Source organism: Salvelinus sp. IW2-2015, unplaced genomic scaffold (assembly GCF_002910315.2).
Source record: "Salvelinus sp. IW2-2015 unplaced genomic scaffold, ASM291031v2 Un_scaffold1150, whole genome shotgun sequence".
NCBI classification, from domain to species: Eukaryota; Metazoa; Chordata; class Actinopteri; order Salmoniformes; family Salmonidae; genus Salvelinus; species Salvelinus sp. IW2-2015.
Genome location: NW_019942756.1, coordinates 258,160 through 282,649, shown reverse-complemented (window position 1 = coordinate 282,649; position 24,490 = coordinate 258,160). Strand labels below are relative to the sequence as shown.

The following is a 24,490-nucleotide window of genomic DNA, read 5'->3' as shown; positions in this document are numbered from 1 at the left end:
GCAGCGTCCTCACAAGACATCACGGCAGCAACGTTGCCTATGGGCATAAACCCACCGTCGCTGGACAGACAGGACTGGCAAAAAGTTGCGGTTTTGTCTCACCAGGGGTGATGGTCAGATTTGCGTTTATCTTCGAAGGAATGAGCATTACACCGAGCCTGTATTCTGGAGTGGATCAATTTGGAGGTGGAGGGTCTGGGGTGGTGTGTCACAGCATCATCGGACTGAGCTTGTTGTCATTGAAGACATCCTCCTTCCTCATGTGGTACCCTTCCTGCAGGCTCATCCTGACATGACCTCCAGTATGACAATGCCACCAGCCATACTGCTCGTTTCTGTGCGTGATTTCCTGCAAGACAGGAATGTCAGTGTTCTGCCATGGCCAGCGAAGGCCCGGATCTCAATCCCATTGAGCACGTCTGGGACTGTTGGATCGAAGGTGATGGCTAGGGCCATTCCCCCAAGAAATATCCGGGAACTTGCTGGTGTCTTGGTGGACGAGTGGGGTAACATATCACAGCAAGAACTGGCAAATCTAGTGCAGTCCATGAGGAGGAGATGTAATGCAGTACTTAATGCAGCTGGTGGCCACACCAGATACTGACTGTTACTTTTGATTTTGACCGCCCCCCCCCCTTTGTTCAGGGACACATTATTCCATTTCTGTTAGTCACATGTCTGTGGAACTGGTTCAGTTTCTGTCTCAGTTGCTGAATGTTGTTATGTTCATACAAATATTTACACATGTTAAGTTTGCTGAAAATAAACTCAGTTGACAGTGAGAGGACGTTTCTTTTTTTGCTGAGTTTAGATTGATTTTGATGAATAATGTATTGTTGTTGCATTTAACTGCKGAAAATGCTGTCTTCTAAGTAATTTCCTGAATAGGTGACGTAGTAGATGCGGCACATATTTGACACCTGAGTGTGCTACTTTACGGAAATTATGAGTCGGAGGCTTTTTCCCAGTTTGCAAGTTTCCGACATCATGAAGACCGCATAATGAAGGACTATTTACCTGGAAGCGCTCTGAATGCCCTGAAGTTTCTCAGGGAACTTCAGCAGCTTCTCGTCCTTCTTCTGTGCCTCCTGAGTAGATAGAAAAGGAATTATAATTAGCCTTGTATAATGCTTTATTACGTGTTATGTACACCCATATCCCACTTGTAATTTCCCATCTGAAAGCTTGAAAAAAGCTTGAAAATACATACAGATGGTGGAACTCAACTCCTTAACATCTGCAATCCTGCAATATTCAACATTTCTGTCATTTAGTCTCTGTTTACTCAAACATCAATGTCATGGAATATTTACGGGTGACAACTTCTCTGCCGACTAAAGGGCATCTGTGGAAAGCCTCTCCTTTTTCTGTGTCAAAAAAGACGTATTCACACATTTCAAATTCTAACAAGCTGATTCAAACAAACTACTGAATTCTGACCCACTGGGCACACCACGTCATTTAAACGTGGACATTTTGGTAAAATTCTGTTGAGACGTTGATCAATGAGAAACCTTTATTCACCCACTCAAAAGACAGCCAGAAGTTTGTTGAATTCCCAATGTGTCACTATGCTTTCAACCTTCTAAAAGCAAAACCAAATTCCAATGAAAAAACTATGTCTGATGTTTGGTTTAGTTGTCATCTAAATGTGTTATCACTGCACGTTCCATCATATAGAAGCACAACAAAGTTAAAATGGGAATTCAATGTCAGATATTTTGTATCCATACACTGAGTATAACAAACTTTAGGAATACATTCAATAAGGGATCAAAGCTTTCACCTGGATTCACCTGGTCAGTCTGTGACATTGAAAGGGCAGGTGTCCTTAATGCTTTGTATACTCATTAACTTAATGTCGTTCTCACTGTGCTTCATCTAATAGCAAAACCAATGTATAGCTGTGAGCAACAACGAACAGGGTTTACAGGATGACAGAAAGGACACGAGATCAGTTGKATAGCAAAGCAAGCACTATATCATGTGACTATATTAATTTATGTGCAATCAGTGAAAGCCTTACCATGTTTCTCTTTCAATACCAAAAGTGAAGTTTTGTCTAGTGCTGTAAGTTGGTTACCTTTGAATGCAGCAGGTAATCATTCTTAAAGTCATTACTTAATGTATTGAGTTTATAAACCAATTCTGTGGTCAATCTGACTAATGATTTATGTTAAGATTTGTGTTTATTGGTATATTGTGGTCATCTTTGAATTCTGGGGCTCCCGAGTGGAGCAGCGGTCTAAGGCCCTGCATCTCAGTGCAAGAGGTGTCACTACAGTCCCTGGTTTGATTCCAGGCTGTCCAGCCGTGATTGGGAGTCCCATAGGGCGGTGCCCAATTGGCCCAGTGTCGTCCGGGGTAGGCCGTCATTGTAAATAAGAATTTGTTCTTAACTGACTTGCCAAGTTAAATAAAGGTTCATTTAAAATGTATCAATCTGTTTTTGTAAATGATTTAAATCTCAGTTGGTACACCCCACATTAGCATTCCAAAATACTTCAATACACTCTCACAGCTGTAATACGCTGACTGCGCAAGCGGCAGGACCCAAATAAAATAGTCACTTTTCACTAAGTTCAGACTACATAAAAGGGCAACTACCTGTGATTATACAGATCTACTAATCACAATACATCACATTGTTCACCTGCATAATTTAAACCTAAAACTCATTTGCATGAGACAAAGTCCGCCTGATCAATAGTTATTGCTATAGTATCCTATGGTGCCACTGGTGCCAATGATATCTATGGTGCTACCGATTCGTCTGGTGCAACCATCTAAGGTTGCAGTGACTTTATATTCATATAAGATCTACATGACACATTTCATGGCCCCATGTCCATCGGTTCAGTTCTTATAGCCCTGGTGTGATATGGTGCCATCTAGTGGTGTACCGTGGCCGACTTTGAATGCAGCACCTTATAATTCTAAAAGTCTATTTAGAAAATCTTGAGTCAATCTGCCTTAATAACGTGTTGCTGCATTCAAATATGGCTCCACTGTACCTATAGGTGTACTATAGCAAATAGGATAACGCAAAAAATACTTTTAAAAATATTTTTTTTCATTTATTATATCGTTATATCTGACTTTTGTGTCTCGCCTGCCTGGTTGAAAAATKATTTTCATGTATGCGGGGCGCTGTCCTCAGATAATCGCATGATCTGTTTTCGCCGTAAAGCCTTTTTGAAATCTGACACAGCGGCTAGATTAACAAGAAGTTAAGCTTTATTATGATGTATTACACTTATATTTTCGTAAATGTTTAATATTGATATTCCTGTAGTTTGAATTTGGCGCTCTGCAATTTCACTGGATGCTGTCAAATCGATCCCGCTAAAGGGATTGGCACGTGAAGGGATCACTAAGAGGTTAAAATCCTGGACGAGAGACCAAATGGATAGCTGTAGATAGATCAGCTCTCCAGTAGGATGTGCTTCCCAGCTTATAGTTTTTTTTCTGATAGTGGATATAACGTTGAAGATCTGATGTTGTTTCAAATGTACAAATTGAACAATGTTGAATTTGATAAAAGGTATTACTATGTTGAAAATCCTGTGGTTTAAATTTGACCCTCAAAACAACAGTTGATGACTTTTTGCAAATCCAATGTATTTTCCACCTAGATTCYATGTCTCTATACGTTGACAAATTACGTTGAAACAACATTGATTCAACCAGTTTGTGCCCAGTGGGGAGTGTCTGTACTCTGGTCGAATGGCAAAAGAATCCACAGGTCAGCACACTGACTCATAGTCCCAAACGGTGAAATTTCATTTTAAAGTGAGCATGACCAGCAGAAGAAACCTGAAGATATTCCTGCACACTGCTTGCTTTACAAAGGGATTCTCCACTAATCTGACTCTCTGTGTGTGTCTCCTCCAGTCTCCCCTACAGTGTGTATGTGTGTCTTCTCCTGTGTGTGTTGTGTGTGTGCATATCTGTTTGTCTCCTCCATTGTGTGGCTGTCTCCTCTAGTGTGGCTGTCTCCTCCAGTGTGTCTGTTTCCTCCAGTGTGTCTGTCTCCTCCAGTGTGTCTGTCTCCTCCAGTGTGTGTGTGTGTGTGTTTTACAGGAGGCTGCTGAGGGGAGGACGGCTTATAATAATGGCTGGAATGGAGTGAATGGAAACCATGTTTATCATGTTTGATGAGTTCGATACCGTTTAATTTATTCTGTTCCAGCCATTACTGTGAGCTCGTCCTACCCAATTAAGGTGCCATCAATATCCTGTGGTGTGTGTGCAAGTCCGTGTGTTTCCTCCAGTGTGTCTCCTTCAGTGTCTCCTCCCATCTCTCTCTGTCAGACTCACCAATGCCACAAAATGCAGCAGGTTCATGCCAGGTTTGTTGGCCTTGGTGTCGGCCAGCGAGAGGAGCGATGACAGCTTGAAGCCCACGGCGTTGCCCGCGTAGCCACCCTGCGGGACAGGGAGGAGGATATACGAGCAGTGTCATAGTGGTGACATAAAAGCCATTATCCCACCTCAGCCATCGTCATATCAGACAGATAAGGAGTGAGTGAGAGATGGGGGGGAAAGAACGAGACAGATGTCACAGGTTGATGGAGAGAGAGAGAGAGACCGACTGAGGAAGTGAGAGGGTGAGTGAGTGATTGAGGAGAGAGAGAAAGAGAGGAAGAGAGAGTGAGGATAGCTAAATAGAAAGGGGTGGGGGGGGAGTGAGAGATAATGGCATCGTTGATTTACAGCGTTCATGATGTTTCCAGCCTGCAGAACCAGGTGGAGGATGGCGTGTAGTTCCTCACAAGTCATCAGCTCTACAGAGAGAGAGGAGAGAGGGGTCAATACAAACCCATAGCACACAGAGCATTCAGCAGCAACCGCCATCAGATCTGGGATTCAAATACTTTACCTGTGCCTAGTTGAGCTTGCCTGGCTTAATAATATAATAGAAAAGTTCCAAAACTGCAAACCCCGCCCATCTGGCCCTCCAGGCAGACTCAAGCAAACGCTCAAAGTATTTGGAAATACTTTTCAAGTATTTCAACCCAGGTCTGCCCCCCATCAAACACCATCTCTGTTTGGAATTAACTTCCACCATACACTCCACTACAACTCAAGCTAGCTTTCAACTGAGGTATACAACTGTATAGAGATGATGTCATAGTTCTAGCATGACTGTAGGCCTATTGATATTTCAAATACTGTACAATACAGCTAGCTACTCATTAGGAGTAATGTCGGCCCAGACCAAGAGTCTGGTTTCACTAGTAATCACAATCAGGAAGTAGCCTGTCTGTGACTTGACCTTTGTTTAAATAGCGAATGGACAACAGCATAACAAAATGCATCATATATGTACATGCACATCCTAGATCAAAAGCTATTCATGATGAGATGGAGTAAACACAAAAAACACCCACAAAATAACGACGGCTCATACCAACTTTTCCAACGTTGCATCAATGTGCAGAGCTGTGGTCGAGTGGATAACACTCCCGACACGTGTCACGTGAGGCTCTGCACTGGAGATCAGGGCTCAATCCCTTCTACCTGTGTTGTAAAGCCCCAAATTCACTGAGAGGTGAAAGTCTGTGTCAAGACRTTTTATGAATCATTCAAAAACCCTGCGTCATCCCCTAAAAGGCCTCACAATACAAATTGTACAGCCTGCACTCTCAAGACATGGTTAGCTCACTAAATGTATCAGGGCAATTAATTAGCTAAATTGGTGCTGCTCTTTAGGCACTACCAAGCTCATTTGAATGCATTAGCTACAGTAGCTGCATACCAACAAATCATGCATAGGCCCACTGCAATAAATGTCAACGACTTGCATATTTCAGAGCCCAAATTAGCAAAACAAGTTGCCTGAGGATCATATGATTGGTTTCAGACGCAGAGCTTAATGGGCACCCTACAGCATAATAACACTGACACACCGTGGCAACATCAGCACAGTCTGTTTTGTCCTTTGCAATCATTAACCATTAACCAAATGAGGTTTACTGTCCCTACCCCTGAAAAAATCTCCAGGTGCATCCATCCATGTCTCTATATATCTGTAAATACAGTATGTAGCTCAGTATCTTTCTATCTCTGTATCTCTGTATTTACATGTCTGTTCATTGCATGAAGCCCCATTTATRTCATTAACCTGAAAACCTCCTCTGCATGAACCAGGGTTTGGGACCAACATTATTTTTCAGTCGATTAGTTCTGAACAGAACCATTATTTATTTTGTTCCGTTCCACTGTTCTGACCAGAAAAATAAAGTTCTGAAGCGGTATGAACCCCCCAAAAAAGTACTGGTTTATATCGTTTCTTTCTGTTCCTTTGTAAAACTCTGAAATATGTTTCTTTACATTTAGCTCGACATTAAATTACTTCACCAATCAGTGCGGATAGAGAAACTTGCTGTGGAGCAGGTAAGCAATTTAATCTGTATTAGGTCCACAGAATTATACCTACGGAGCGGCTTCTATGGAGGAACTTTGAATGTCTTTGCACTTCCGAGTTGGTTTAACGTTGGACCAGAGCAAACGTTAGCGAGAATTAAAGACGCGTCTTACCTTATGTAGCTAATCAATCCAATGTGAAACATGATAACTATAGTATCCTTAACAAGCATTGAAAAAGTCTATCCATTCTTCTCTAATTAAACATCTCTCCCTAATTTTTGAATTACGCTTGTAATGTCGTCAGTAGGTTACAGTAACCTATGCTTCAGAGGGGAGGGGCATGTAGCCTACACATACACGCACACCCACTGGCAAAGATTTCCAGCTGGCAGGCAGACTCTGGAATACGTTTCTGAGTGACAGAATGAGGGCTTTGCATAGGCGCTTTGTTGCGATTTTTGTCGGACTGGAAGAAAATGCCCCGAACGTAAAATAATATTATTAACCGGTTCCCATGCTTTCAAAATAACAGTTCTGTTACGGAACAGTATAGATCACTTTTGTTTTTGGTTTGGGTTCTGTTCCTCAAATCATTTTGTTATTTTCCGGTTTTCTGTTCTGTTCCCTGAACCAGTTCCTTACCTGCATCTATCACTCATCTACTTTATAAATCTGTCCGAATACAGCACCAGCTCATATAACATGCACGCACCCGCACATACACTGGGTCCTTGTCACACCTCAGCGCCGTGACTCTTGGTCACCAGTCGACGATGTGTGGCAGCGCCAGTGGGTAGCGGTGGCCTCTGGCGGGGCAGTGGTGTGTCATCATCATTACCTTTTGTGGCCACGCGGATGACATCGATCTCATGGCTCATCACAGCGCAGGACTGAAAGAACTCCTCACGCAGGACCATGGCCTCGATGCGCAACTCAAACCTGGCAGGGGCGACAGAGAACAGGGGGTGTCAGAATCACTGGCACAGGGAACAGAAAAGTGCAATTTGCTATACAACTCCAGGCCCTCGATCTCGTGGGCCAGAGCACTGCTGGTTTTCATTCTCTTCTAATCTGGTACTGATTTACACTTGGCCTTGATCAATTAACTACCAGGGAGAAAAACAGCAGTAGCTTAGCCCTTGAAGGGAAATAGAATAGACCTTATGTACAGTACCATATACTGCACACCCTTTTATTTAATTGAAGTAAGTACTCAGTCAATTTCTCAAACCTGCATAGTTTATGCTATAGCATATAACCATGCATTTTCCTTTTGAGCAAATTAAATTGCAGAATGAACAGTTGTGGGTACTGGAAAATACTAGCAAGGTAGGTAGACTCATGGCTGATTTGATTGACAAGTGAATCATGATTTGATTGATTCATGCAGTAACAGGGATGGACTGAGTCCAGAAATTGTCTCTTTCATTTCTAACACGCCTGCCTAAGTTTTTCCTCGAGGCCCCCACACCGGCCCATTTATTTTGTAGAGGCCCTCTTTATTAGGCAAATAAGGATCGTTGAAGATGGACCAGTATTTGTCCAAACTGCCCTGTGGCCAATCCGTTTCTGTGCTGTAATACCAATGAGTGCAGCTTACCGAGGCACCTGGATCAACAGGTACATGAAGGAGTCTGCCAGGGTCAGTTTGCTGGAGTCCCCTTTGAACGCCCTCAGTTTCTTTACCTRTGGATACGACAATAAACATAKRAACATGTTCCTRTGTGGCTCAGTTGGTAAAGCATGGCGCTTGCAAAGTCGGGCTGATGGGTTTCGATTTCCACTGGGGCCACCCATGTAAAAATGTATGCACACATGACTACCTGTAAGTCACTTTTGATGAAAGTGTAATAATATGATTAATATTATTTTGTGCTCCAATAAGTGCAATCCATAAGAAACGAACCTCAACAACACAAATTTACCTTAAAAATGTGATGAAGTACAAAGTAACTTAGAAAATGTCTGTCATTGAATTAAATAATTGAATGATCGTGCTCCATCCATTTGAGAATGATTTAAAGGTATTTATAAACTGGATGGTTAGAGCCCTGAATGCTGATTGACTGATAACCATGGTATATCAGACCGTGTACCACGGGTATGCCAAAACATGTATTTTTACTGCTCTAATTACGTTGATAACAAGTTTAGAATAATAAAAACGGCACCTCTGGGTTTTGTGGTATATGGCCAATATACCACGGCTAAGGGCTGTGTCCAGGCACTCCGCGATGCGTCTTGCCTAAGAACAGCCCTTAGCCCTTGGTATATTGGTCATATACCACACCCCCCTTGTGCCTTATTGCTTAATTATATCATAGACATAGAGGAAGCCTATAGTAGCTGGGCTGTGCTAGTAAAACTGTGGTGCATCGGTGCCTTGCTTGGCTGGTACATTATGTGTGTGTGTGTCCCTCTCTCTTACACACACACACACACACACACACACACACACACACACCACCACACACACACACACACACACACACACACACACACCACACACACACACACCACCACACACACACACACACACACACACACACACACACCTCTTCAGACTCGGGCAGGAGTTTGAGCAGGTCTTTGAGGAGTTCAGCGCCGTACAGCTTGCCGTCTCCCTGGCGAATGTCCTCCACGATGGAGTGATTGGACCTGGATGAGATGGACACAGTGATAACCGGTATAGTGCATTACGATGCGGTTATAATGCATGGCAAGATTTGTTATAAGCATGTACAGTATTATAATATCTTATGAACATCTCATAAGGATCCTGACTGAATAAAAGCCATTTTGAGACAGTTGACAATTTGGTGCAGAGAGACTTAACACACTATAAGCCTTGTTCTAAGAGGCTCTTACGCGCTCATAACAAGTTATAAGCATTATACCCGTCGGTTAAAGAAACATAACATATTATACACCTTATAATAGGACATCCTAAAGGCTCATACAAAACAAGTTATAAAGCCTTATACCCATTGGCTTAACTGGTACCGAAAGAGTCAGTTCAGTTCATTGGTAAACAGCACAGGCTCTCACTCTCTGTTTGCACGTAGCAGTAAATCCAGCCATTCATCACACAGTCACTCCAATGTGTGAGCCTGATGCCCAGGCCTGATATGGATTTATGAGCCATGGGACTGGAGAATCCATGAATTGAAAGGGGTTCGGGGAGATGCGGTGGGAGCCCGTGCAACTGCAACAACATGCCGCTAATTCAGTAAAAATGAAATATATGTGGAAATTTGAGTCATATCAAATCGGGAGAATCACTTCAAATATGATATTCTCATTGGAGGTCAACTGAAAGGAGGAGAATCTATGTTTCAAATGTCTAGTTAGGTTAGTTAGCATGATCAACCTGCCTCTCTTCTGCATTCAAGGTTCCCATCGACATGAATAACGAATAACATCCTGTAAGTAGCTAGAGTTACTGTTAGCAACATGCTAGCTGAAAACGGCTGGAGGCTATGCTAGCCACATGCAAAAAAATCGGYGATATACTGTACTGCACTAGCGACTGTGTTACATAAACGAAAGTGTCCAAGTCCAGTGTGGACGTGGCAGTGTTAATAGGTGCTCCTGTGATAAGAGTCAAATGCTATGAAAATTACAGGGGGAGCCATGCAAAATGTCCTATGAGATCAGCCCTCTGGCCCCGTACACACTCAAGTTGTACAACTGATGTAAAATGCATTTGGCAAAACCGTTGTGATATAAGGGAGAGTTTCTCTGCACAATTGTGCAGACAAACTCTCCATTAGTATCACAAAAATATCAGTTAAATCACACCCATTGTGTCAAATGTGTTGTACAAGCTGAGTGTATACAGCACATGCTCTGTGCTGGCATGCAAATCACGAGCTACAACTCTCTCCCAGTATACCACTCCACAGTGAGTTAGCATTAGCCACTCCAGACTGCTTATGTAATACATACAGTAGGACATATTGCTAGCCAAAGCTATAGCCATCCTGTCAGGCTGTATCACTGCCTGGTACGGCAACCACCTGGTACGGTAGCACGCCTGGTATGGTAGCACGCGCTCCAGCTGGTATATCTCACTGGTCATCCCCAAAGCCAACACCTACTTTGGCCGCCTTTCCTTCCAGTTCTCTGCTGCCAATGACTGGAACGAATCGCAAAAATCGCTGAAGTTGGAGACTTAAATCTCCCTCACTACCTTTGAACTTCAGCTATCTGAGCAGCTAACCGATCGCTGCAGCTGTACACAGCCCATCTGTAAATAGCCCATCCAATCTACCTACCTCATCCCCATATTGTTTTAATGTACTTTTTTGCTCTTTTGCACACCAGTATTTCTACTTACACATCATCTTCTGCACATCTATCACTCCAGTGTTAATTTGCTAAATTGTAATTACTTCGCTACTATGGCCTATTTATTGCCTTACCTCCTCACGCCATTTGCACACACTGTATATAGACTTTAACTTTTATTGTGTTATTGACTGTGCGTTTGTTTATTCCATGTGTAACTCTGTGTTGTGTTGTTGTTTGTGTCGCACTGCTTTGCTTTATCTTGGCCAGGTCGCAGTTGTAAATGAAAACTTGTTCTCAACTGGCCTACCTWGTTAAATAAAGGTTAAATAAAAATAATTTTAAAAACTGCACCGCCCACAACCACAGGGCTCTTCATAGGGTGGTGCAGTCTGCACAACGCATCACCGGGGGCAAACTACCTGCCCTCCAGGACACCTACAACACCCGATGTCACAGGAAGGCAAAAAAGATCATCAAGGACAATAACCACCCGAGCCACTGCCTGTTCACCCCGCTTCCATCCAGAAGGCGAGGTCAGTACAGGTGCATCAAAGCTGGGACAGAGAGATTGAAGAACAGCTTCTATCTCAAGGCCATCAGATTGTTAAACAGCCATCACTAGCACAGGGAGGTGGCTGCMTACCTACAGACTTGATATCATTGGCCACTTTAATAAACGGACCACTAGTCACTTTAATAATGGCATTTTAATAATGTTTACATATCTCGCATTACTCACCTCATATGTATATACTGTATCCTTCACTATCTATTCTTTACTATCTATTGCATCTTAGCCGCTCTGTCACTGCTCATCCATATATTTTATACTTATATATTCTTATCCCATTCCTTTACTAGATTGTGTGTATTAGGTTTTGTTGTGGAATTTGTTAGATATTAGGTTTTGTTGTGGAATTTGTTAGATATTAGGTTTTGTTGTGGAATTGTTAGATATTACCTGTTAGATACTGCTGCACTGTCGGATCTAGAAGCATAAGCATTTCACTACACTCACAATAACATCTGCTAACCATGTGTATGTGACTAATACAATTTGATTGGTGATTTGATTTGAACAATGTGGACTTTTTCTCCTGGATTATCAACCCAGATCATCTGAGGGTCAGTTTTCTGATATTACTAAAACCCTCTCTATTTTGTGTGTGTGTGTGCACGCCTGCATGTGTGTATGTGTCCGTGTGTATATGTGAGTGTGTATTGTATGCTCATTGCTCTTTCTGCGCAGATATCTTCAGTGCCAATACTAATATTCYTCTGTAAATGTAGGAATTAGTCCAAAGAAATTATATATWTTTTTTTACATATAACAACTTTGCAGGGGCCTTTGAAGGACATGCACAGACAGCGATGAGGTAAGACCAGACTGTACTTCTTCTGCAGGCCATCATGTTCCCATTCCATGATGGCCTGTGTCTGGGCTGAGGAGAGCACTGCCAGTGACACACACACTGAATAATACAGTATATGCCCAGTCAGGCTGGGTAGAGAAATACTTTGATTATAAAACCAATTCTAGAGGTTTTTCATTAAAACGACTACTGTATAAAGCATGGAGATTTTAGGGTGAGGGACTTAGACATTTGCACTATAATGGTGACTACCGGTGCCCACGAACTGTTAGGGCCTACATAAAGCTGTCCCAACAGCGGAGCTTTCCTTTCAGCACCATGGAGTGAACCCTTACCACTGCTACACCTGGCTATCAGCGGAGCCTCGTCCGGCAGCGAAACAGTTCGTTCAGCCTCATTTACTTCCTTTTTAAAACCATAGCTGATATGGCTGACTTACTTAATAATAACGGACATAAAACAGGACAGGAACAGCGTCTGGACAGGGTAACGACATCAATGCAGACACAGGGAACAAACAGAGGAAACAGACAGATAAAGGGGAGGCAATCAAATAATGATAGCATTCAGGTGGGTCCAATGAGGCGCAGGTGCGCGTAACGAAGGGGACAGGTATGCGTAAAGATAGGCAGTCTGGCGCCCTCAAGAGGGCGTGACAACAACATACACTTAGTATTTACTTTCTTAGCTACAGTCTACATATCTCCCTGGCATATTACATCATTTATGCAGCAGCATACAAGACATTTTTGGACTCACCTTGTTGTGCTGTGCTMACTTTGAACAGGAAGGTGGCGCGGCAGTCCTTTGTGGGCAAATTTTGTCATCAAACTTTGCCATCAAAGTCTGGCATTCTCTGGATTTATGGTGCTTTCAAGACAACTGGGAACTCGAAGAAAAAAAGATGAATCATGATGACGTCAGTGATCTTCAGGTCATTGCTCTAGAAAGAGGGCAGAGTTCCGAATGTACAATTCAAAGTTGGATGAAAGTTCAAAACGTATTTTCCCAGTCCCGAGTTCCCAGTTGTCTGGAACTCACAAAATTCTGATTTTGCAGTTCCGAGTTAAGTTGTTTTGAGCTAAGTTGTTTTGAGCGCGGCACAAACCATGCTTCATTGACATGCTTGGCCAATGTTGAATGTTTATAATTTTAAACGAGGAAAAGAGACCTTTATTCTTCGACTTGGGACCACACAGCCACTCCACTGAATAGCAGGCAAATGATTGCTTTGCAATGCTTGCAGTCAGCCTTACTAATTCCTTCCAAACCACTCATTGTTGAATTTGCAATTTCCAACTTGTGTAATGTTTATGTCCAATGGCCGATGAGCACCGATATGCTCTGCCCCACCTGCCCTGAATGACGGGTCGCCACTGTCCCTATGTTAGTTTCCAAAAGTCTTAGTCGAGTATCATTACGATACCGCTACGTCCTTCGCAGTCAGCCCGGTTATGACGAAGTCGATTACAGAATCGGAAACCTTTATCAACTGGTTTTTCTTGGCATTTAGGGAAAGTGTAGCCTGTTGACACTGTTTCTGCATCCAACCATACAGCAGTGTCACCTTGCCAAATAAGACAACGACAAGCATAAAAAGATTGGCAACAAGCTCAAATTTACCCAAAGGATTTCAATAGCATTTTGATTTAAACACTATACTGTCATGGCAGGTTGTACTACAATAAAGTATCTTCCTATATAGAGTAATAGTTTTGGTAATATTGCGTAAGTGATCTCAGTTTGGATTCATTCAGAATGGTCTTGATCTGCTTTAGTCACTGAAATGCTGCATCAGTGAGGTAGTAACCTTGGGAGTGGTGACCATTTAGCATTCGAGCTACGTTGTTTCCCAATGGAAAAGTCAGTTACATAAAATAAGGGCTAAAGCTGTGTCTGATTACGCTGGGGACCAGTGGGAGGAGAGCTGGACTGTCCACTAAACACTAGGTTGCTATGGAGATAGGTACAGAGAAACAGATGAATGACGCAAATATGCCCACACGAGAGCGTGGGAGCATGCATGCGCATGCACGCACACACACCTGCACAGAGATATACACAAAAACACCTGCACAAACACGCATGCAGATACAAACACAGGACACGTGTTCGGTACACACAATATAAAGGTCACTTATACAGTGCCTTGCGAAAGTATTCACCCCCCTTGGCATTTTTCCTATTTTGTTTTTTTACAACCTGGAATTAAAATTGATTTTKKGGGGGGGGGGGGGGGGGGTTGTATCATTTGATTTATACAACATGCCTACCACTTTGAAGATGCAAAATATTTTTTATTGTGAAACAAACAAGAAATAACACAAAAAACCCAGAAAACTTCAGTGTGCATAACTATTCATCCCCCCAAAGTCAATACTTTGTAGAGCCACCTTTTGCAGCAATTACAGCTGCAAGTCTCTTGGGGTATATCTCTATAAGCTTGGCACATCTAGCCACTGGAATTTTTGCCCATTCTTCAAGGCAAAACTGCTCCAACTCCTTCAAGAAGGATGGGTTCCACTGGTGTACAGCAATCTTTAAGTCATACCACATATTCTCAATTGGATTGAGGTCTGGGCTTTGACTAGCCCATTCCAAGACATTTACATGATTTCCCTTAAACCACTCGAGTGTTGCTTTAGCAGTATGCTTAGGGTCATTGTCCTGCTGGAAGGTGAACCTCCGTCCCATTCTCAAATCTCTGGAAGACTGAAACAGGTTTCCCTCAAGAATTTCCCTGTATTTAGCGCCATCCATCATTCCTTCAATTCTGACCAGTTTCCCAGTCCCTGCCGATGAAAAACATCCCCACAGCATGATGCTGCCACCACCATGCTTCACTGTTGGGATGGTATTCTCGGGGTGATGAGAGGTGTTGGGTTTGCGCCAGACATAGCGTTTTCCTTGATGGCCCCAAAAAATATTTKAGTCTCAATTGACCAGAGTACCTTCTTCCATATGTTTGGGGAGTCTCCCACACGTCTTTTGGCGAACACCAAACATGTTTGCTTATTGTTTTCTTTAAGCAATGGCTTTTGTCTGTCCACTCTTCTGTAAAGCCCAGCTCTGTGGAGTGTACGGCTTAAAGTGGTCCTATGGACAGATACTCCAATCTCCGCTGTGGAGCATTGCAGCTCCTTCAGGGTTATCTTTGGTCTCTTTGTTGCCTCTCTGATTAATGCCCTCCTTGCCTGGTCCGTGAGTTTTGGTGGGTGGCCCTCTCTTGGCAGGTTTGTTGTGGTGCCATATTCTTTCAATTTTTTTAATAATGGATTTAATGGTTCTCCGTGGGATGTTCAAAGTTTCATTTTTTTTGTTATAACCCAACCCTGATCTGTACTTCTCCACAACTTTGTCCCTGACCTGTTTGGAGAGCTCCTTGGTTTTCATGGTGCTGCTTGCTTGGTGGTGCCCCTTTTTTTCATTTCACTTCACGAATTTGGACTATTTTATGTATGTCCATTACATGAAATMCAAATATAAATCCATTTAAATTATAGGTTGTAATGCAACAAAATAGGAAAAACGCCAAGGGGGATGAATACTTTTGCAAGGCACTGTATGTCATGCTGTGAACAACAAATGCAACAGGCACAGACAGTACAAACTAGTTGTACTGTAATTTTCCTCACCCCTCTATTGACATACCCTAACCCAGTGGTTGTCAATCCTGGACCTGGGGACACAAAGGGGTGCAAATTATTTTTTTTGCCTCAGCAAAATCAACTCACCATCAAGCTTTGGTGATTTGAATCAGGTGTGTTGTGCTGTGGTAAAAAAAAAAAAAAAAAAGTGCACCCCTTTGGGTCCTCAGGAACAGGATTGAGAACCACTACCCTAACAGATTGACAACTCTACAGGGGCAGCAGGTAGCCTAGCAGTTAGAGCGATAGGCCAGTAATCAAAAAGTCGCTGGTTTGAATCCCCAAGCCGCCTAGGTGAAAAATCTGCTGATGAGCAAGGCACTTAACCCAAATTACTCAGGTAAGTTGCTCTGGATAAGAGCCTCTGCTAAATGACTAAAATGTAAATACAGCAAACACCATAATTATGACACACACACACACGTGACCTTATCCCCTAGCGTGCCGGACTAAGGAGGCCGCCACTTAAAACAAGTTACACAACAATGTCGTGTTTCACCAAAGGCGTCTCGTTTCTCTCCCTCACGCCGATCAGTGGAATTTTATCCCCGCTTTATGTAAGCTAATCTAACAGAACCGGAGGAAGACTTACTTCTTGAACTGCCTGAGGAAAATGCCCACGTTCATGCCCCGCTTGGAGTCCAGAATGCTGATCTGAGAACAGTAGAAAGAGAAGAACACGATTCAGTTCAGGAGGATCATGTGGGAATGATTGTGATGCTAGATTAGGGTTGCAAAGCTACCGGTAATTTATCAAAGTTTCCGGGATCAATAATGTTGGTAAATAACAGGTGACATTCTACAATTAGTACACAAAACATTAAGAACACATGCTCTTTCCATTACATAGACTGACCAGGTGAATCCAGGTGAACGTTATGATCCCTTATTGATGTCACTTGTTAAATCAATGTAGATGAAGAGAAGGAGAAAAGTTATTGAAAGATTTTTAARCCTTGAGACAATTCAGACATGGATTGTGTATGTGTGCCATTCAGAGGGTGATTGGGCAAGACACAAAACGTAAGTACCTTTGAACGGTGTATGGTAGTAATTTATGCTTGAATAACTTTTTTAAACTGTATTCATGTATAGTATTAATGTTTTATATCTGCGTCCATATTGTCCGCGAGTTTCAAGTGGATAGACCATATGGATCAAGAGCAAGTTGCCTAGTTAATGAAAAAAATAACAACTAATCAACAATGTTATTATTTTCAATTAACTCTGCAACTCTTCCAGACCTGGGATAACTATATGTTTAACTATAGTTAAAACTATAGGGGGTGAAGATTCAAAAAAAGTACTACTTTTTAAAACTATTTTAATACAGATCTGAGAAAAGCAACTACTTTTATTAATTTTTTATTTTTTTACAGATCTCAGGAAGTGACTACGTTTCTGAAACTATTGGATTGGCTGCCTTGTATCTGGATTGTATCTGGAACTGCATGTTGAAGATAAAAAATAGAATGAATAGAACACAATTTCCTATACTATTCCAATTTATCTGACAGTCATATCTGATCTACACAATAGATGTATATCTGAGCATTCTGTAAATGTCCGTTCCCCTGAATGTCCATTGCCTCAGGTGTACATATTCAAGTCAAACAAAAACCAATTATATTTTTTACAGATAAGTATGACTCTTTCAACATCAAATCAAATCAAAGTTTATTTGTACTTACAGGCTCTAACCAATAGTGCAAAAAAGGTATTAGGTGAACAATAGGTGCCACTGAAACAGTTGAAAGCTGCAATAAATTGTATGTTACCTGAAAATACAGCAGAGAAATTAAAAGCCATTTGCAATCATTGCAAACAGCAATTTGGATGGTAGGCAAAAACAACTTCGAAACTCTTTTTCCATCTGAGGGGAAGTGTTCTTGTTTCAAACATACTTACATACAGCCATGGGACGATTTTTCCTTGAGCGGATGGTCGTGAGACCGGAACATAATTATAAATCATTTGTACACTGCAAATTTTGACTGCACGAATCCCAAACTGATATAGTCGGAAGTTTACATACACCTTAGACAAATACATTTAAACTCCGTTTTTCACAATTCCTGACATTTAATCCTAGTAAAAATTCCCATTCCTCCTGACAGAGCTGGTGTAACTGAGTCAGGTTTGTAAGATTACTTGCTCGCACATGCTTTTTAAGATCTGCCAACAAATTTTCGATAGGATTGAGGTCAGGGCTTTGTGATGGCCACTCCAATACCTTGACCTTGTTGTCCTTGAGCTATTTTGCCACAAATTTGGAAGTATGCTTGGGGTCATTGTCCATTTGGAAGACCCATTTGCGACCAAGCTTTAACTTCCTGACTTATGTCTTGAGATGTTGCTTCAATATAGCCACAATTTCCCTTCCTCATGATGCCATCTATTTTGTAGAGTGCACCAGTCCCTCCTGGTGCACCATCTTTGTCCCCAAGTGCAGTTGCAAACCGTAGTATGGCTTTTAATGGCGGTTTTGGAGCAGTGGCTTCTTCCTTGCTRARTGGCCTTTCAGGTTATGTCGATATCGGACTCGTTTTACTGTGGATATAGATACTTTTGTACCTGTTTCTTTATAAGGTCCTTTGCTGTTGTTCTGKGATTGATTTGCACTTTTCGCACCAAAGTATGTTCATCTCTAGGAGACAGAACGTGGCTCCTTTCTGAGCGGTATGACGGCTGCGTGGTCCCATGGTGTTTATACTTGCGTACTATTGTTTGTACAGATGAACGTGGTACCTTCAGGTGTTTGGAAATTGCTCCCAAGGATGAACCAGACTTGTGGAGGTCTGCAATTTATTTTCTGAGGTCTTGGCTGATTTCTTTTGATTTACCCATGATGTCAAGCAAAGAGGCACTGAGTTTGAAGGTAGACCTTGAAATACATCCACAGGTACACCTCCAATTGACTCAGATAGTGTCAATTAGCCTATCAGAAGCTTCTAAAGCCATGACATAATTTTCTGGAACTTTACAAGCTGTTTAAAGGCACAGTCAACTTAGTTTATGTAAACTTCTGACCCACTGGATTTGTGATACAGTGAATTATAAGTGAAATAATCTGTCTGTAAACAATTGTTGGAAAAATTACTTGCGTCATGCACAAAGTAGATGTCCAAACCGACTTGCCAAAACTATAGTTTGTTAACAAAAATTTGTGGAGTGGTTGAAAAACTAGTTTTAATGACTCCAACCTTAGTGTATGTAAACTTCCGACTTCAACTGTAGTATTTGACAAAAATAGAATAATTTCAAACCTGGATTACATTGAGATACGATCACGTATGCCTCTACATTTATGAGTGGGAATACATGGGAACAGATTTCCTAAATTAAAATCAATTTCCGGGTGATTTCACAGCATTTTATGTCCAACAACGAAAACWATTTTGCTCAGAAAACTTGGCGGTGGGCAAATAAAATATAGTGCAGGGTTCCCTTATTGGGGAATAGTTTAGAATACAAACTAACATGATTTTCGACTTACCTTGGCTGTAGTTGATTCAAGACGGCAGTTTTTGGATATTTAGTTTCCTTTCGACACTTAATAGCCATATTTCGTTACTGTTAGCATTCTCAGTAACACTTAACATTAACTGTTCTTGTACCTGTGTAATAAAACTGTAATTACGTTTGGAGAAACATTTTATTAGCATGTTACTTAATACTTTGTTAATTGCATTTTAATCGCATAGCAACGGGGTGAGCGTTTTCGGTTCTTCATCAAATATTTGACAGCCTTCAAATAAATATATATTTTTCAAATATTATTTGTTTTTCTGAGGCCTGTATTTGAATATCAAAGAAAACAGTTGCCTTTTAGTTGAAACTCTATAAGAGCTACATTCGACTACCTCAAATATTTGAAAAGGAGAGATGGAGACCCGCACCAAGGAGACCCGGGCCAATTGTGCACCGCCTTATGGGACTCCCAATCACGGCCGGTTGTGCAACATTGAGGTTTGGTTAATAACTGGTGCCACAGATGGTGACATAGATGCCAGCCAGAAGAATTCCGATCCAAGTTTTTTATTGTACACCTGCCCAGGGTCTGGTGATGAAAATTTGCTGTACAATGCTGCCACAATCAGCTCRTACAATGCATTAGATTGCAGTCTCAGATATTTATGTTTTAGTTGTACATGGTCCCTGACAAAGGAACTGCATAAAACAATAAAATATGTCATAAAAATACCTTCATAATGCCTATGACTTCCAGTTATTGTGTTAATGCTAGTTAGCATTGGCTTGCGAAACGACCTTTAACTTCCTTCATACTGGACGCTGAGACATAAAAATGGTATCCACGAGTTCTGGGGAAGTACATGTATATAATGGGCTTCATTACATGTATATAATTGGCTTCAATTGCAAAGTATCCCTTTAAGGTGCAGCACCACAAATTCTGGCATTTGTGATGCTATTGTTTCTGTATCCACAGTGACTTCAGAAAGCATTCATACCCCTTGACTTATTCCACATTTTGTTGTGTTACAGCCTGAATCCAACATTTATTAAAAAAAAAATAAATAATAATCTCTCACCCATCTACACACAATACCGCATAATGAAAAAGTGAAAACATGTTTTCAAATATTTTTGCAAATGGATTGAAAAAAACCCACTGTGTCAATACTTTGTAGAAGTACCTTTGGCAGCGATTACAGCTGTGAATCTTTGTAGTGAATCTTTCTAGGTTGGTCACTAATAGCTTTCCACACCTGGATTTTGCAACATTTGCCAATTATTCTTTTCAAAATTCTTCAAGCTCTGTCAAATTGGTTGTTGATCATTGCTAGACAACCGTTTTAAGTCAAAACTCAGGAACATGCACTGTCTTCTTGGTAAGCAACTCCAGTGTAGATTTGGTCTTGTGTTTTAGGTTACTGTCCTGCTGAAAGGGGAATTAATCTCCCAGTGTCTGTTGGAAATCAGAAAGTGAATTGCTTTGCCAGATTTTTTGCAGCATTACTTTAGTGCCTTGTTGCAAAGAGGATGCATGTTTTAGAATATTTGTTATTATGTACAGGTTTCCTTCCTTTCACTCTGTCAATTAGGTTCCTCATGTCCTTTGGTACTGGCATTTTAACTATCCGAAGCCTAGGACCAAGAAGCATGAAGAGGCAGCCTTTAGTTATTATGCCCCCATCCTCTGGAATAGCCTGCCAGAGAACCTTAAGGGGGCCGAAACTGTGGACATATTTAAAACACAGATCTTAAAACATCTTTTTAGCTTTGCTTTTCCTTAGGGTGCTTAGTTGTTCGGTTTGTATAATTTTTTAGTTTTTCATCATAATGTGTAGTAAATATTTCAGCTTTTATGGTCATTGTTTTTTTTCCCTGTAAAGCACATTGCGTTGCATTCCACGTCTGAAATGTGCTGTATAAATAAAGCATGATTTGATTTCGTATTGTGGAGTAACTACAATGTTGATGATCCATCCTCAGTCTTCTTCTATCACGGCCATTAAACTCTTTAACTGTTTTAAAGTCACCATTGGCCTCGTGGTGAAATCCCAGAGCGGTTCGCTTCCTCTACGGCAACTGAGTCAGGAAGGACGTCTGTATCTTTGTAGTGCCTGGGTGTATTGATACATCATTTTTATCCATCTACCAATAGGTGCCTTTCTTTGCGAGGCATTTGGAAACCCTCCATGATCTTTGTGGTTGAATATGCGTTTGAAATTCACTACTTGACTGAGGCACCTTACAGATAATTATATGTATGGGGTACAGAGATAAGGTAGTCATTCAAAAATCATGTTAAACACCATTATTGTACACATGCAACTTATTATGTGACTTATTATTATTATGTGACTTGTTAAGCACATTTTTACTCCTGAACTTATTTAGGCTTGCCATAACAAAAGGGTTAAATACTTATTGACTCAAGACATTTCAGCTTGCCATTTTTTTATTAATTTTTAAACATTTCTAAAAACATAATTCCACTTGGACATTATGGGGTATTGTGTGTAGGCCAGTGACAACCTCAATTTAATACATTTMAAATTCAGGCTGTAACAACAAAATGTGGAAAAAGTCAAGGGGTGTGAATACTTTCTGAAGGCACTGTATATCCTACGTACAATCACAGGGCTCTCAGGAGTAGCGCGTAGCATGTTGCTATATTTGGAGTCCCTTGAGGAATAGGGGTTGTGAAATAACAGCCAGTATTCACACCAGGTTGCTCAGACTGTCAAACTGTGACATAAGCTTCACTAAGCCTCACGTAGGCATAACTTTACAGTTCGTTCAAAGCCTTTTTCAGRGGTATACAATGATTTACACTACGCTCACCATCGATGCGTTTCCTGTTTCCAGATACGCATGCCACACAATTGGCTTTTGTATTGGTAGTGTTGTTCCCATCCCTCGAGATGAAGCTGATTGTGCTGTGCTGTGAAGTGGTTGTGTTAGCTTGCGTTCTGTGATGAGTACAGTGACTTCCAAGAATAACCTTTGAGATCAGGTTCAGGTACAGTATATACTGTCTGTCTATACTGGTCTTGTTGTTGTCAATTTATGTTTTGTTGTATTGTTTTTACTMCAGAGTAAACTGCCATACCAACCAGTCAATCTTAGTCATGTTAGCGCAAACCCAAAACTCTTTGTTAAGCACATTATACTGCTAACATCTCTTTCTAGTGAAGTGGACCTACCAGCACTCTTATGTCCTGTAATTCCACCAGTAAAACAAAAACAGGTCAGGGCGTATTCCCATCCACCATTCACAATCCACCCAGTCAGACTCACCTTGTCCTTGTTCTCCTTGAAGGACCTGGACCGGGTGATGCGGGCTGAGGAGAATCCACTGATGGCGGGCACACACCCCCGGCCCTGCACTTCCTCCTGCTGGCCGAACAGCTCCTCCACGGAGCGCACGTCAATCTGGTACTGCTGCTGGCAGCGCACCGCCATGGTCCAGATGTTGGGCTGGCCCCGCACCTTCTCCTCTGGGATGGGCTTCCAGAAAAAGCTCCGCACCTGCCGCTTCTTCCACACACCGTGGCTGGAGAGGGAGGTTGGTGGTGGGGGAGGGGGAGGAGGGGCGTTCGGGGGCAGGGGTGGTGGTGACGGTGGGGCGTAGTGGTGGGGTAGTGTGGTAGGGTGCAGGGGGGGTTCGTTGGGGAAGAGAGAGGGGAGATTAGAAGGTGAGGGGGTGTGGCCCGACATTGGGGAGAGGTCGGAGGTGGTGCTGGTAGTGCTGGTGGTGCTGGCTGTGGTGGCGGCGCTGCTGCACTCACTGCTGCAGCTCTCTGTCTCATTAGCCAGCGACGGGCTGCTCATAACATGCATCACACTAGTGCACCATTGGGGTGGGGCCTAGTTCTGAGAGTCCACTGCGTCAGATTCTCTCTGCCCTCAATTTCGCTCTCGAGAGTTTGGAGTAGCCCAATCAACTAACAACCTTTCACACAACTTAAACTCAAGTTATTCAGGTATGTCGAAGAAATCATAAACTGTCTGTGGTTTTAAAAACTAATAAAATCACGGGTCAAGGGTTAAATGTCAAAATAGCTCGAGCACAATAGACGTTCTGTCTAGTCACGGCGAGGTTAACATGCTCTCTGATTCCGTCTGTCTCCATCTTGCTGCCCGTATACCATCACTTCAAACTGGGCCTTGGTAGGGTTCTGGCGCGTTCTGTGGAGGTCGTCGTTGGGGGAACCACCATGGACCTATAAGGAGGTACAAAAACAACACAAGAAAGGATTATTTGGGGGCAGCCATGCATGTTGTCCCCAGGATAATCTAAATTAGGGGAAATTGAGGGGTGCGACACATCAAAAGAGAGAAGGGGGAACCACCCCGGTCGAGGGGAAACCACAATAGGGATATGACAGACTCCATTATTCTTTTGAAGTCCTTGAAGTCAACCTGCTGGGTGTAAAATGTCCGGTGACACTAGTCTACACATACTTACGCCCAGGGTTACTGGAAGGTATCCAAAGCACAACATGGATTTGCCAGGAGCGTATTTAGTTTTCCACAGGTTAGCGAACATGCCATTTCTTTTTCCCTTTGTGGATTTTAATATAGTTTTAGAGTATTAAACCATTGAATTGGATTGATTTACATTTGTACTAAAGTTCCCAGTCCACTTCTCTGTGGAACTTTTCTCATGTAGGAGTTAAATATCATAAATTGGATGATAGGTTGTTCTACTGACCTACCTTTATGACTGGGAGTGGACTGACCAATCTACTACATGAGTGACATCATCTTAGACCTTTGCATAAAATGAGTAATACTCCATCGACGTTCGCACAATAACCCACATTTCAATATGCAAAGCACCTGATATCACAAAGACAGCTGTTGCCACAGGAGCGGCACAAAACATAAAGGTCAACTTTGAGAGAAAAGTACCTCAAACCATAACGAACCACCTTAAACAACCAAAACAACTGCTGCACTCCCGAGTGGCGCAGCGGCCTGAGGCACTGTGTCTCAGTGCAAGAGGCGTCACTCCAGTCTCTGGTTTGAATCCAGGCTGCATCACATACGGCCATGATTAGGAGTCTTATAGGGCGGTGCACAATTGGCCCAGCGTTGCTGGGGTAGGCCGTCATTGTAAATAAGAATTTGTTCTTAATTGACTTGCCTAGTTAAATAAATAAAGGACCTTAGTTTCTACTGAATATGATGCATTATTCTTGTAAGGAAGCATTTGAACCAGTCCTGGCACAATGATCATATTGCCAACTGACATTTACTCCTGAGGTGCTGACCTGTTGCACCCTCGACAACCACTGTGATTATTATTATTTGAACCTGCTGGTCATCTAT

The 24,490-nt window shown here is 42.1% G+C and overlaps 1 protein-coding gene across 1 annotated transcript in view; it reads right to left on the bottom strand.

The window, feature by feature from the left end:
• LOC112069914 (FH2 domain-containing protein 1-like) overlaps positions 1 to 23,356 on the bottom strand; it is a 49,757-nt gene extending 26,401 nt beyond the window's left edge. Inside the window, exons 1-8 of the mRNA XM_024137310.2 lie at positions 22,454 to 23,356; positions 16,278 to 16,339; positions 8,928 to 9,030; positions 7,973 to 8,058; positions 7,211 to 7,311; positions 4,717 to 4,787; positions 4,321 to 4,428; positions 1,018 to 1,088 (exon numbers count right to left, since the gene is read on the bottom strand). Of these exons, the coding sequence (XP_023993078.2) occupies positions 1,018 to 1,088; positions 4,321 to 4,428; positions 4,717 to 4,787; positions 7,211 to 7,311; positions 7,973 to 8,058; positions 8,928 to 9,030; positions 16,278 to 16,339; positions 22,454 to 22,996 (1,145 nt within the window). The 5' untranslated portion in view covers positions 22,997 to 23,356. The remainder of the gene's footprint in view (positions 1 to 1,017; positions 1,089 to 4,320; positions 4,429 to 4,716; positions 4,788 to 7,210; positions 7,312 to 7,972; positions 8,059 to 8,927; positions 9,031 to 16,277; positions 16,340 to 22,453) is intronic.
• Positions 23,357 to 24,490: the final 1,134 nt, after the last annotated feature.